This window comes from Actinia tenebrosa, unplaced genomic scaffold (genome assembly GCF_029948245.1).
Source record: "Actinia tenebrosa isolate PJP-AT-01 unplaced genomic scaffold, QUT_ActTen_1.0 PGA_scaffold11__36_contigs__length_13525064, whole genome shotgun sequence".
Taxonomy (NCBI): domain Eukaryota; kingdom Metazoa; phylum Cnidaria; class Anthozoa; order Actiniaria; family Actiniidae; genus Actinia; species Actinia tenebrosa.
The window spans coordinates 245,364-257,872 of record NW_028292571.1 but is presented as its reverse complement, the minus strand read 5'-3'; the positions used below and the strand labels follow the sequence as shown (position 1 = coordinate 257,872).

At 41.0% G+C, this 12,509-nt stretch overlaps 1 protein-coding gene across 13 annotated transcripts in view; it reads right to left on the bottom strand.

The window, feature by feature from the left end:
• LOC116292224 (kalirin) overlaps positions 1–12,509 on the bottom strand; it is a 207,233-nt gene that overhangs the window by 91,885 nt on the left and 102,839 nt on the right. For all 13 annotated transcript variants that reach the window (XM_031699495.2, XM_031699492.2, XM_031699491.2 and 10 more), the window contains one exon: positions 2,617–2,885. In XM_031699495.2, coding sequence (XP_031555355.2) covers positions 2,617–2,885 — 269 coding nt within the window. The remainder of the gene's footprint in view (positions 1–2,616; positions 2,886–12,509) is intronic.

The following is a 12,509-nucleotide window of genomic DNA, read 5'->3' as shown; positions in this document are numbered from 1 at the left end:
GAACTCGAAACTGGACTATAAGCCATATAAAGCGCAAGGGCCGCAGGCCCAAGGATATGCCAAGGATATTGCCGACGATAAGATTTTCATGGATTTATTTTTTAAGTAGTTAGTAATCCTTTCGCGAAATGAGTTTATTTGAAAATACAGCGCAATTAAAAATAGGTTCGTGAGGGACGGGGAGCGAAAGTACGTCTGTTTTCTCAGGCTAGGTAGAAAATAAAATAGAATATGATTGAGAAGGTTTTCACCCAAAAATAATCCCATTGCTGGGTGTCATTAATCCGATTATTGTTCCTTAATTACCATGAGAGAATACTAAACGAATGTTTTTTAAAATCTGTTTGCTTCAATGAAAATGAGCTTCATGAAAACAGATAAAATATTTTTGTTCAACATATTCCATCAGATAACTATGTAGTATACGGTATAAAAGTTGGTGTAGGTAAGCCAAAGGTATTGGGTTCGATTCCTGCTAGGTTCAAAGATAACATTGTTCTTCTTTAGGCATTCTAGGGCATCATTCAAGGTATGTACCTAGGATAAAAGCCCTCGAATTCGTATTCTCAAACACATTAATAATTCAACAACGAATCAGAACTTTGTATTTTGGTCAGGTCTTTAGATGAGTCTTGATAATAGATCACTGATCAAGACACGGAAGTCCAAGGAAGATCTTAATTTGCATTTCTACACTTAAAATACTTAAAATAACACTTATAATTATTTAGACTTATAAATAGAGAGACTTATTTAAGAAGTATAGTAAATTTCAGAGTAAATGTCAGCAGGAATCGAACACGGGACCCCTTACTACCTATAACCCGTTTTTTTTTTTTGTGTTTTTTGTTTCCAATACGCTACGACTCAATTCGTTGAGCAATAACAAACTTTTGAAAGTTTTATCTGCAATTTGTGTGGTTCTTATACACAATTAAAAGTGGTTATTATACGTAATATATCAATTATACTAAATAATTTAAAACTTGAATTTGAGAAGCCAGATTGCGACCTCGTGCTTTCAACCGTTTGTTGGTGTTTGGATCCTCCGATCAAACACGAAGCACGAGTTTTTAATCTATTACATAAAAATATGGAAAATGGGGCATTATGGAAAAAAGCCATATCCTATGAATAACAAAAAAAACGTCAAATTTGAACTGAGTAGAATTGAGCATGCAGTAGTTACATTGTATTACATAATTTTTATAGCATGTAATATATTTTACTTTAATATAATTATCTAATTGCGGGCCATGAGCTCAGCGTAACCTGTTAAATGTACCTTTTTGAAATAAACTGAAGTTTATTATTTTGTTAATGTAATCATTATCATTATCATTTATATCATTATCATTATCATAATATCCATTTTGAAATCACTGGTAATTTCTGCAATCTGATTGGCTCTAACCAGTGCGATTTAATCACGAAGTCGCACCATTTTGAGTTTTAAATCGCACCTGCTTTGAAGGGCAAATTAAATCGCAGAAAACATTTTATTTGACTAATCACAGCACAGGAAAAAAATTGAAGGGGTTTTTTTAGATTTTAAAGACACTCTTTTGACTATATTTACATTAAAATCTAATGTTAAAATGACTATTATTGCAGGAGATTTCAAAATGAATATGATTAAGTGGTAATTGAGCTTCGTGTCGTGCAATTTTGGTCTGAACTCAAATTTGTGATTAACAAGTTGCACTCCCGCTACGCGGTCGTGAAATTTTGTAATCACTTGTTTGATTTGAGACCAAATTGCGCTTCACTCAGTTCAATTACCATTATTTATCATCGTCATTGTCATTGTCGCGACATTTCACCGAAATTTTTCTTTAATTTAAAATAACCCTATTCTAAGTCACCTTAATTTCGTGATTTCATAAATTATTCATAATTCATCTCCAAAACCACTTTACTACGTAACGTTAGAAAACTCATTAATAATTCATGAAGGAAACACTATAGAAATCATGACCATGAAGGAGGTTTTATATCTCATATATTCGTCTTCATTTCCATAAACTTTCACTTGGATTTTCTCTATCAAACTTGGTCCATTTCGTAAAGAATTCAGTACAATAAGAGAACATACATCATGAGTTTTCTATGTAATGTTTAATAAACTCGCAGATCGTGTTTTATCGAGTCTCGGCTGCGCCTCGATGTTTCATACCCGATAAAACATTCCTGCTCGTTCATTAAACATTACTTAACATTAAAAAAGTAAGCTGTTCAGTACTTAATCATTTAGTGTTGAGACTAGCTAGATCACTGTAGGCAGTAGTACTTGGCTTTTAGTAGTAATCTCTTATCCCATGGTCAATAAATTCGTTATTTTCTTGATATTAGAATGCCACTTCATTTTCTCGTCATTATATTTTCGCGACATGTAGGTAATAATTACGAATACGAAATGAAAAAAATAAAAAATAAACAAAAAATAACATCTTTTGCAAACAAAATAATAAAAAAATAAAATAAAATAAAAAAAAGAAGAAAAAAAGAAAAAAAAGAGGGAATTCACTTTTCTACATATATAAAAAAACCTTCATGTTAAATTAACTGTCATATTTTCACGTGACATTGTCCTGCAACGCTCAGTAATTTACATACGTTCTCTTTTTTAGTGCTATGGCTTCAGGGTCTTCTTTCTTCTCTTTTCCCAGTGTATCTGTATCGTCTTGGCTTTCTTCATCGTGACACGATTCCTTTTCCTCCTGTCCTTCCCCTTGTCCTCGCTCACCATGAAATGAATCATCATCAAATTCTTCTTCATCCTCGTCATCGCTGACAGGGTAAATCTTGATTTCGTTGACCCCTTTGCTTGTGTCATATGCATCTTGTTCACGAAGTAATTCCTCGGAACATTCTTCTGGTATACTCTATGAGATTGAAATGACGAGAACAAAATATTAAAACGCCAACAATATTTCCAAAAGGATAACCATAAAATATAGAAGTACTAGGATTACAAAAATAATTCATAGTCTTTGGTTACTAAGAACTTATTTTCTATTTTATTTTATTTTTCTGGTTACTAAAAACTTATAACATTTTTTTGAAGAAGCTAATTCTTCAAAAACTGCAATTTCAAATTACATTTTCAATACTGGCAAAACACTTTGTTAACACAACGGCGTTTTGTCTATGCACAGGTAACCCAGGCCATTCACTTATAAGAAAATGTGTGTACTAAATAGATTTTGCTAAGATTTTGGAAATAAAACTTACCGTCTTGTATTAAAAGTTTTCGTTTTTAAGAGTATTTTTTAGCGATTTTAGGTACCCCCTCCACTTCTCTTCCCTGAATAATCCCAAGGTTGGAAACTTCTAAAGTCAATGCGAAATATCTTTTTGGAAAGAAAGGGGCATTCAAATGTTTGACTATGCGGTAGTACCCATAAAAATTTGAACACCTTTTGTTGGAATTCGTCCAATCAGCTTCGAGATCATGCTTGTCTGTGGAGTAAAACCTTCAAATCCGACCAAGATTTGGGCAAGTGGTATTAATGCCGACTGATTTTCAAAAGTTAACGGCCGATTTCAAACTGTAACCGAGAAGATATTTCGCATTGACTTTCCTTCTAGGACTCTTTGAACATCCTTCTTTTGTCTGGTGGATTTCAATTTAAGAGGGACCGTGTTTTTGGTCGAAAAAATCGAGCTGAAGTATAGTGGCTTGGATTTGGAATCGGCCGAAGTTTCCAACCTTTAGATTATGTAGGGAATAGAAGTGGATGGGTACAGTAAGTACACTTTTTTATATAAATGAAGTTTTCTTTCAAAACACTGCGCAAAACTTAACAAATTTCAGCAAAATCTATTTACTACATACATTTTCTTATAAAGGTGGATAGTCTGTGGCTCTGTTGGAGCGGGAAATGCCAGACGACATATACATTTATAAAATAAGAAGTTCAATCGAATGGATGAATTGCTGGCAAGATCTTTAGTTGATGAAGTCTGATCTCCGTTCATAACTACAAACTAGATATAATGATCATTACCCGGATTCCTTAGGAACCCCAATCTAAAAATGCAGGCCGTTCTTCTTCGTTGTCGTCAAATGGGGGGTCACCATCCCAGGGCTTCCTGGAAACTGGGGATGAGAATCGCGACAGAAGCTAATCGTTTGCTTGCTCTTCGTGTACAACATAATTTACAGAATTCCGTAGTTTTGCAAAAAAAGCTTTTGAAAGAATCTGACATACAAATGGACACGCCATTCGTGGTAGGCCCACATGAAACGGGTCCGTCCACGAATTCCACAGCTTGGAAGCGTTGAAAGGTTAGCAAAGTTCATACTAGTTGTCACGAGATAACAAAGGAGCCATAAATCAGCCCAAACTACGAAAACATTGACAAAACTATGACAACTGACTTAACAAAAACTACGATGCTGAAAGTAAACACATCAGATGTTGGAAAAAAAATCAGAATCTTCACGAGCAGAACTTCGAGTTTTCGGTGATGCAAACAACGACAAGCAAATCGCCATATTCAATGGATAAAGAGAAGGATACTCAACGAAGCAAGTTTATCTCTTGTTCACTGAACGAGGAAAACGATTACCGATTTATGATAAAAGCAAGGACATCAAGAAATATTCATCATTTTAGTTTTTAAACTTTTAGCCCACGAGAGAATTTGTTCCAGTTACGCTCAGAAAAATTGTACTGCATGTGGCTACTGCTATATTACAAGATAATGTGGATACACTTAATTTCACAAAGTTGGTCACCAAAAACCTAGAAAGCTGTGATCGCTGATAATCATGGGGAAATGTTTTATATCCAACAAGTAAAGCTTTTGACGCAAACTGCAGCAGTTGAGGATGCTCAGAGGAGGTTAACTTGTAATTGGTAGAAGATCTCAAGTCCATCAACAGCTATCAAGCAGTTGAAACATGTAAAATGTATCTACCCATAATCCATGTCGGTCTCAGCTTTGTAGCTTTTCAGGTGACTAACTTTATTGAAATAAGTGTATGTGAAAAGTATAAATGGAAATTAAAAAAATAAAAGCAGGAACACGAATATAGAGAAAAATGGGAATTTAATAAATATAAATTGTGATGTGAAACAATCTACCTGGGAAAATACATCTAGAATGTTTAAAATACCTGTCAAGAGCAGGCGCGCGTTACCCATGGAACCTCGTTTCCAAACATTACCGGAAAGGTGTATTGGATCGTATTTTTTATGGGTTCCTGTAATTATTCACCTTTATAAATCAGTCGACATCACAGTCACAGAAGCTGCCTATGAATCCAATATAAAAGCTTCTCAGGCTGCTAAAATGCCTTAAAAGCTATCAACGAATATGCATTTCACATCCTTAAAAGTTTTTCCTGGTTGTTGATGCAAAATTAAGCGTAAATTATCGTAAATATAGTGGTGTTATTAAAATTACGATGCATAACGTCAAGGAGACGGTAGCGACCACAACGGTTCGAGCGAGTGATTCTGATCTGGTGGAAAATTTCTACAGAACGTCAAAATTCACTTTGAAAATCATATATATCTACTTCGAATAAACCCATTGTGATTTTTTTTTTCAAAGTTTTGGCTGGCTCTTACATTAATTAAACTCCATAGAATTTAGAATCCAACCACGACAAAAGTTTGTAGCAAGATGTCGCCAAACAGACGAAAGATCCCGAAAATAGATAACGATGCATTGGTCACGTCGCCGTCGATACAAAAGATCTGATTGGCTCCGAACAATATCCGAAAGTATATCGGACTAAAATCAGTATTCGATTTGGGCTTCCTTTCGTGCTTCGTGCTTCCTTCGGTACAATGATAGATTGTCAACCGGTGCCCGGGAATTTATCGATTTACAGCAGCAGTAAGGGGGACCCGCGGAGGGGGTACCGTATGAGTCGGGTATTACCCCCGCCAAGTACCATTGGTTCCCCGCGGGTATTACCCGTAATGTCGTTCTGTGTAATGCCTGCGTAATTCGATTCGAAAAGCTCTCTACGGGTTTTATCGGTGCCCCGCATTACTAAGTTAAAATATTAGTTCTAATGTAAAGAATTCTGTAGTGTCGCAAACGAAGGTTAAAATATTTCCTAGATATAGATGGACGCCATCACGAGCATTCAAAACAAAACTGTGCGCAAACTACGGACTCAAGTCTTAGATAGGCTAGACGCCGACTTTGCCTTCACGACGTTTACAGAAGGAAATGTAGAAGAAATCATGGACGAAGAAAGAGCCGAAAAGATAATAGACCTGATGCCTGAAGGTAATTACCGTTTACAGTTAACGTTTATAAAGTATTACGACGGCGAGTGGATGATAGAAAAGGGCCGCAACCCTATCCGGGCGTCGGGCAAGCAGGGGCTTTTCGTCCTAAACAAGAATACAAGGCCTGGAGCGCTGGTAGGCATCGACATGTTGTTCTACGAAGTTGCTTACCCTGTTACAGTAGTAATCTATGGCGCATACGAAATTAAAGAACCAGACGCCAAGAAACTTAAGCCAATGCGACATCCCGGCAACAGCGTAGGAAAGCTGGTAAGAGAGTTCTTCGAGGACTCCTCCCGCGGGGGTAAGCTTACCCCAAAAAGAAGAGAAGCCATCAGAAAGTGGGAGCATGCTACTCGCAACGGCTGGAGCAACCATAGACAACGTCAAGAAGTTAGAAACAGCCTTAGAAAGACGCATCGCAGTCAAAGACATCACGGACGGTTTCATTTACCCTGGGACTCATAAATATGGTGGCAGAGGTGCTCCTATCGTCATTTATCAACACAACGCACATGCTTGGAGGGAGTTAAGATTCCCAAAGAAGAAAGAAACAAAGGTCTATGATGCCTGCTCGTTGATGGATTTGGTGCATGAGAACTCTATTTGGCTAATGGACCCGGAAGGCAGCCAGTTTATGACGCAAGACGGCACGTTGTACAGACCAAAAATAGAACAGCAAAGAATACTAAGTGCCTGCGAAACATTAGGCGAAGACTTCTCAGAAGACGTCTTAAGCAGTCGCAGCTTAGACTTCATGGCCGCAAGGAAAAGAAATGGTTGGAAACCCACCCCCAAAGAATTCAAAGACATAGCTAAAGCCTGCGTAGAACACGGCCACGGCGGTCTTTGGAACATGGAGTACGACGAAGAAGAATACGTCTCCTTAGACATGAAACACTGTTACCCTGCGTCATTCAAAGGCCTCGGAGATTGCAAGGAATACTACGACCGCTACGGACACCCAGACTCGCAGTTCTTCCGCGTAGCTTCGGATGGTAAATACGACGCGCCAGCTACGGGATTGGTAAGGCTCACTTCATGGAAGCTTAAAAGAAGGTATAGGAATGCCTTCCCTGCACTGTATTCGGCGCCAGCACTACGAGCCAGCTCCTTCGCTATATACCGTCTCGTACTGCAGCTCTAAGTTAGTAACGGAGTATGGGTGGACGGCTGCTGAACTTATGTCCTTTCCCTGCAGGATGTTCGTAGTGTCTGCTAAGGTCACTTCAAACTGTAGTTCACTTAGCTGCCTTGGGTAGTATGCGCCGTGGTTCGTGATAACTTCGAAGTCCAGCGGGATAACATATTTGGTACCGTAGGCCGTCTTTATTTCGTCTTCTCCCGAGGCGCCGGAGTTTGCGCTTCCTACCTTGCGTATGGCTGCGCTTGCTATTCCCTGCTCTATCCTTTGCGCGCGGTCAAATGCCGTTAGTCATAAGTCTTTGTACGTGATGTACAGATCGTACCTGTTCAAGTCCAAAAGGGATTCCCCAGCGAACTTGATTCTCATCTTAGAGACAAGGTTTCTGCCTGCGTTATTGAAGACATGACGCGCGTCTGCGGTATCTGGCTGTATTACTAGGTCAAACCTTAGCGCTAACGTGCCAGGGACTAAGACTAGGTTATCCGTTAGGCGAGGTACGCCTACGTACAAGGTTTCTCCTGGTTTTGCGCTGCTGGGGGTAAAGGTAACCCTATGAAAGGTGCGTTCTGCCTTTAGGCCACCAACCTGCTTAGGTAGTACGTTGGGGTTTAACTTTGAACCAAAGGCGCGGAAACCGACCCCCTAATCTACGACATGGCCCTAGAAAACAAGTATGGCAATAGGTGGAAAAGCTTTAAGGCCTCCTTGAATCGCATGTGGCAATCAAAAAACCGCGGCAGGCCCGTCCCTGAGTACTTGGAACTTCAAAACATGGACGAGCAGGGGGCAACCGCGTGGGAAACCGTAGAGTGGGCAACGCAAGAGCTACGGATACGCTATCCCCGTTTTGAGGCTGACGACATAAGGCTCACAGAACGCGGAAACAAAGTCCTCATAAGCGTCAGAGACATGAGGCATGCCGGGGCCAACAGTTGGACCAAACCACAAGTCCTCTTCGATGATACTGGCTCAGTCAAGGTCAACGTGGAGAGATTAAGGGGCTTCCGAGAGGCTACCCGGAGTGAGTTAGAAAGGTTGGAAACCCTAAACCAAAGGGTCGCGCTAGAAAGGCACGCCGAGGGGCTACAAGAAACGTTGGAAGAAAGGGAAGCAGATTACATGAGACAGAACCGACTGCTCCTCGATGCTCAAAAAGAGAACTTGACGACAAGAACGTGCGATTAATAGAAATGAGAAATCAAATGGACAAAGCCCTACGCGAAAAAGACCAAACCCAAAGAAACCTTGAGCTCGCCCTGCAAGGCCTAGACATGAGTAAGGAAGAAGCAAAAAACTTACAGGTTACCATAGCTAACTCTTTGAAGGAACGGCGGCATCTGGTTGCCGAAATCAACACCAAAAAAGAACAACTTAGGCAAGTTTCCCAGGCCTTGGAAGACATGGAGGAACAAGTAAGGCAGAAGCAAGAAATGATAAATGACCCAACTCGTTCCGAAGAGGAAAGGGAGGCAGCTCAAAGGGATTTAGAAGCCCTCCAGGAGAGAGTTGAGGAATTGCAGGCGCAAAAAGAAGACCTAGAGCAAAAGCTGGGGCTTACCACCAAGAGAAAGGTATTAATGGCCCTTTTGAAGTATGGTGTACCGCTAGCATTCGCGGTTGGCATTTTAAGCGCAGTAGGATATGTCCTATACGCGCTTAAGGCCGCAGGTAAAGGCGTAAAGAAATTAGGTAATGGACTGACGAATATGGGAAAAAAGATGGCAGCCAGCATTCCTGGGCTGCTTGGTAGTGTCCTTAGCCTGGCACTTAAGACCGGCGGAGAACTGTTGAAGTTCCTTGGAAATAACATTTGGATCTTAGTCGTGGCTATTGGGGTGGTACTCCTGAAAAAGGTGAAGGGCTGATCTTATCCTTGTGTATTACTGGGGGCTTATCGTCGTTGGGCCTCCTGGGCATCCTTGACTTGGGATAAGTAAAGACAGTATTAGCCCCGCCTTGGTAATTTGGCACCAGGGGTAGGGCAGTCATAGTAGAAATGGGCTTATGATTCCAAACAGCATCCGGCACAAGGCCATTCGACCCAATGGTGGTATTTATTACAACGATGCCGAGATACTGGGAGGGATTCGAGGGGTGAGCATCATTGGGACGAATTTGGAGCTTCGCATATTGGCAATTGGCTATCATATGAAAAGTCACCGGCGCTTGGTTTTCCCTCAAACGTCAACGTCAAACGTAAAAGGAGGCGGAGGCCTGGTATTCATCTTTTTCCTATAAGGCAACAGCGGGGTGTTGGTCTCATCTAGGATCCTAAACCCGGCATTACAGTTATTCCACGTGTTAATACTAATGGTGCACATAATTAATCCCAGGCCCCCAACCTTTACCCACAATCCCGTGTCATACCAATTATCTTTATGGTACCTCCCCTCATCCAAATAATGAAGAAACCAATTTTCCTTCGCGTGTGGGTTGGTCATATATATTACAGGCTAAGCACCGTAAGAGTGCTAATTCTCTTGTGATTATAAACGTAATCTCTTTGATCCTCTATGCTATTTACCGTGACCTTTCCCGTATCGGCGACCAGATGGAAAGTCCAAACGGAATGATTTTCAAGGCTGCCAGGGTTGGGCTCTACGGAGAAATGCACGGGTTCCCTGTTGTTCGTCTTCACGCGCATAGGCTGCAGTATGCCGTTGTCATCCAAGAACCTAAAGCCCACGTTGGCATGACTACTCGTGCCAATGCAAAGACTGCATATTATCAGCTTCTTTCCTGAGTAGTTCAGATCCACGGACATTCCAGTGACGTCCACCCAAGATGCCTGGTTGTATTTTTTCTCGCCTGTGTAAGTCGTATAAACACAATCTACTCCAGCTACGTAGGGGTTGTTCATCGCCATATATAATAGCTCAGACCAATGCTTGCGGTGGCTAAGCCGGCTTTTAGTAAGTTATGGTCATATTCCTCAGGTATCGCAGGCATAACGTGGACCTTCTTTGTTTCTTGGGCGGCTTCGTTTCGTGCACCTTCTTTGGCTTCTCTACGAAGTGAGGAATGCCCTTGGTCATGTCAGAGTTCACGTCATTCACCCAAAACTTCATATCTTCGATTGCTCGCTGCAGCTTGTTGTTATAACCCACGACGAGATTAACGTTAATAACCAAATTACTTGGCATCAACCAACAACCAGGGGATAGGGCGTAATCCAGTCAACCTTTGATTTCTGCACCGCAAGTTGATACCTTTGAACTGACTTAGAGATCTCATTCTCGATAACAGCGCTTTCGAAGAGGACAAGGAATACTTGTTGTGTTTCCTGTGACGCACCACTGGCATCTACGATGGGGCTGCGAGTGCTAACCTGTGCTCCTAGAATGCAGTAGACAAGGGCTTCGATGCTGCGGTTAATCCTTGCGAGAATCTTTATGCCAATGCCCTTTGCGGCAAAGAAAGGCGCCCAAGGATACTTCTCTTTGCTCTGTATGAAGTAAATTAGGTTTCCTTTCGTTCCGCTGCCTCCTAAGTCTGAGCCTGGAGTTTCTATGCTAGCACCTCCAGCATAGGTGTAAGTTTCTCCTAAACCATGGGCGGCACCCTCTTTGTTGCGAAAATCAGGGTTGGTAAGTTTAAACTCATTCTTTAGTCTCTCCCATGCGACTTTGTTATATTTGTTATCCTTTGGGTTAAAGACAGAGTCACCATAACCATTCTCTGGATTCTTTCCCTGAGTTATGCTTTATCGCGGTTTCTCTGAAAATATCTCTAACTCTTGTCTTGAAGGTTGCAGGACCCACGGGAATCTCCAAAGAAGTAACCATCTTAACAAAGTCATTTGCACCATCTTTGTTGTCGTAAAATGGGTAATTCTGATTGGTTATTAATAGATTCTTTGGAAAGTTGGGCTCCACGTGCTCGGAACGTCTTTCCTCATGCTTTGGCACCTCTTTTGGTCTCAAATCCGCGTTGCTGTACATCCTGGAGCCGTTAAAGTAAATCCCATCGGGTCTTTTTTCGAACTTACTAGGTTCTTCATGCGGAAACATCTTTCTAAATGCTCTCCAATTCCAGTAGTCCCGATTATCGTGACGTGGCTGCTCCTCAATGTCATTCCCAAAAGCGTCGTACGTACTATATATAATGGATGTTATACCATCGGCACCTAAGTTGTACCCAGATATTCCCTATACTACACCTAACGAAATGAATGCCGAAAACTTTAGGCTCAATAAGGCAAACTTAATCCTGGCTTACTTGGAAGGGCAGACAAAACACTACGAAAAAGTTAGGAAGAAATACGTTAGAGCCCGGAGTACGCTACATAAGATTGCGATAACTTCAGGATCCATATCTGTTGTGTTAACGGGCTCCGGCGTTGCTACTTCGCTTGCTGGGCCGGGAATAATTGTTGGGGTTCCTTTGGCCGGCGTTGGGGCAGCCTGCGGCATTATTTCTGCTGTTGCTACGGGCATTATGAAAAAGATATCCACGAAAATATCAAAACACGACACAACAATAGCTCTGTCTAGGGCTAAAGTAAATACTATTACCGACCTTGTCTCAAAGGCTTTGCGTGACAGAAAGATAGACGACGTAGAATTCTCGCTTATCCTGGCCGAAGAGGAGAAGTACGAGAAACCAAAGACGGACATAAGAAACAAAAAAACAGTCGTAAAAGATCTTTCCGAGGAATCTCGCAAAAAGATCTTCCAGGAGGCAAAAGAAGAGCTTCAAAGAAAGCTCGCTCAGTATACATTTGCTTTGAAAAAAGCGAGACAGGATTTCATTTGCATATTGAACGACAGTCTGGTTCATATGCAAATTAGTTTCACAAAATATTACACAGGCCTGTGGCGCTTTCACAAAATATTACACAGCCTATGGCGCTTTCACAAAATTTTACACAGCCTGCATCGTTTTCACAAAATATTACACAGATGTGAAAAAACTTGTGTAAAATGCATATCATTAAATCATCGCCTCGGAATCCATCCTAACAGGGGGTGGTTGGGGTCTATTTTGTAAAATATTTCGTAAATTACGTCAGGGTAATAAGGAATATCCTTATCCAACCGACAAAACATCCACTCAGCTCTTCTCATAGTATCTTCAGAAACCTCGGGAATAGAGTCACCGGTAAT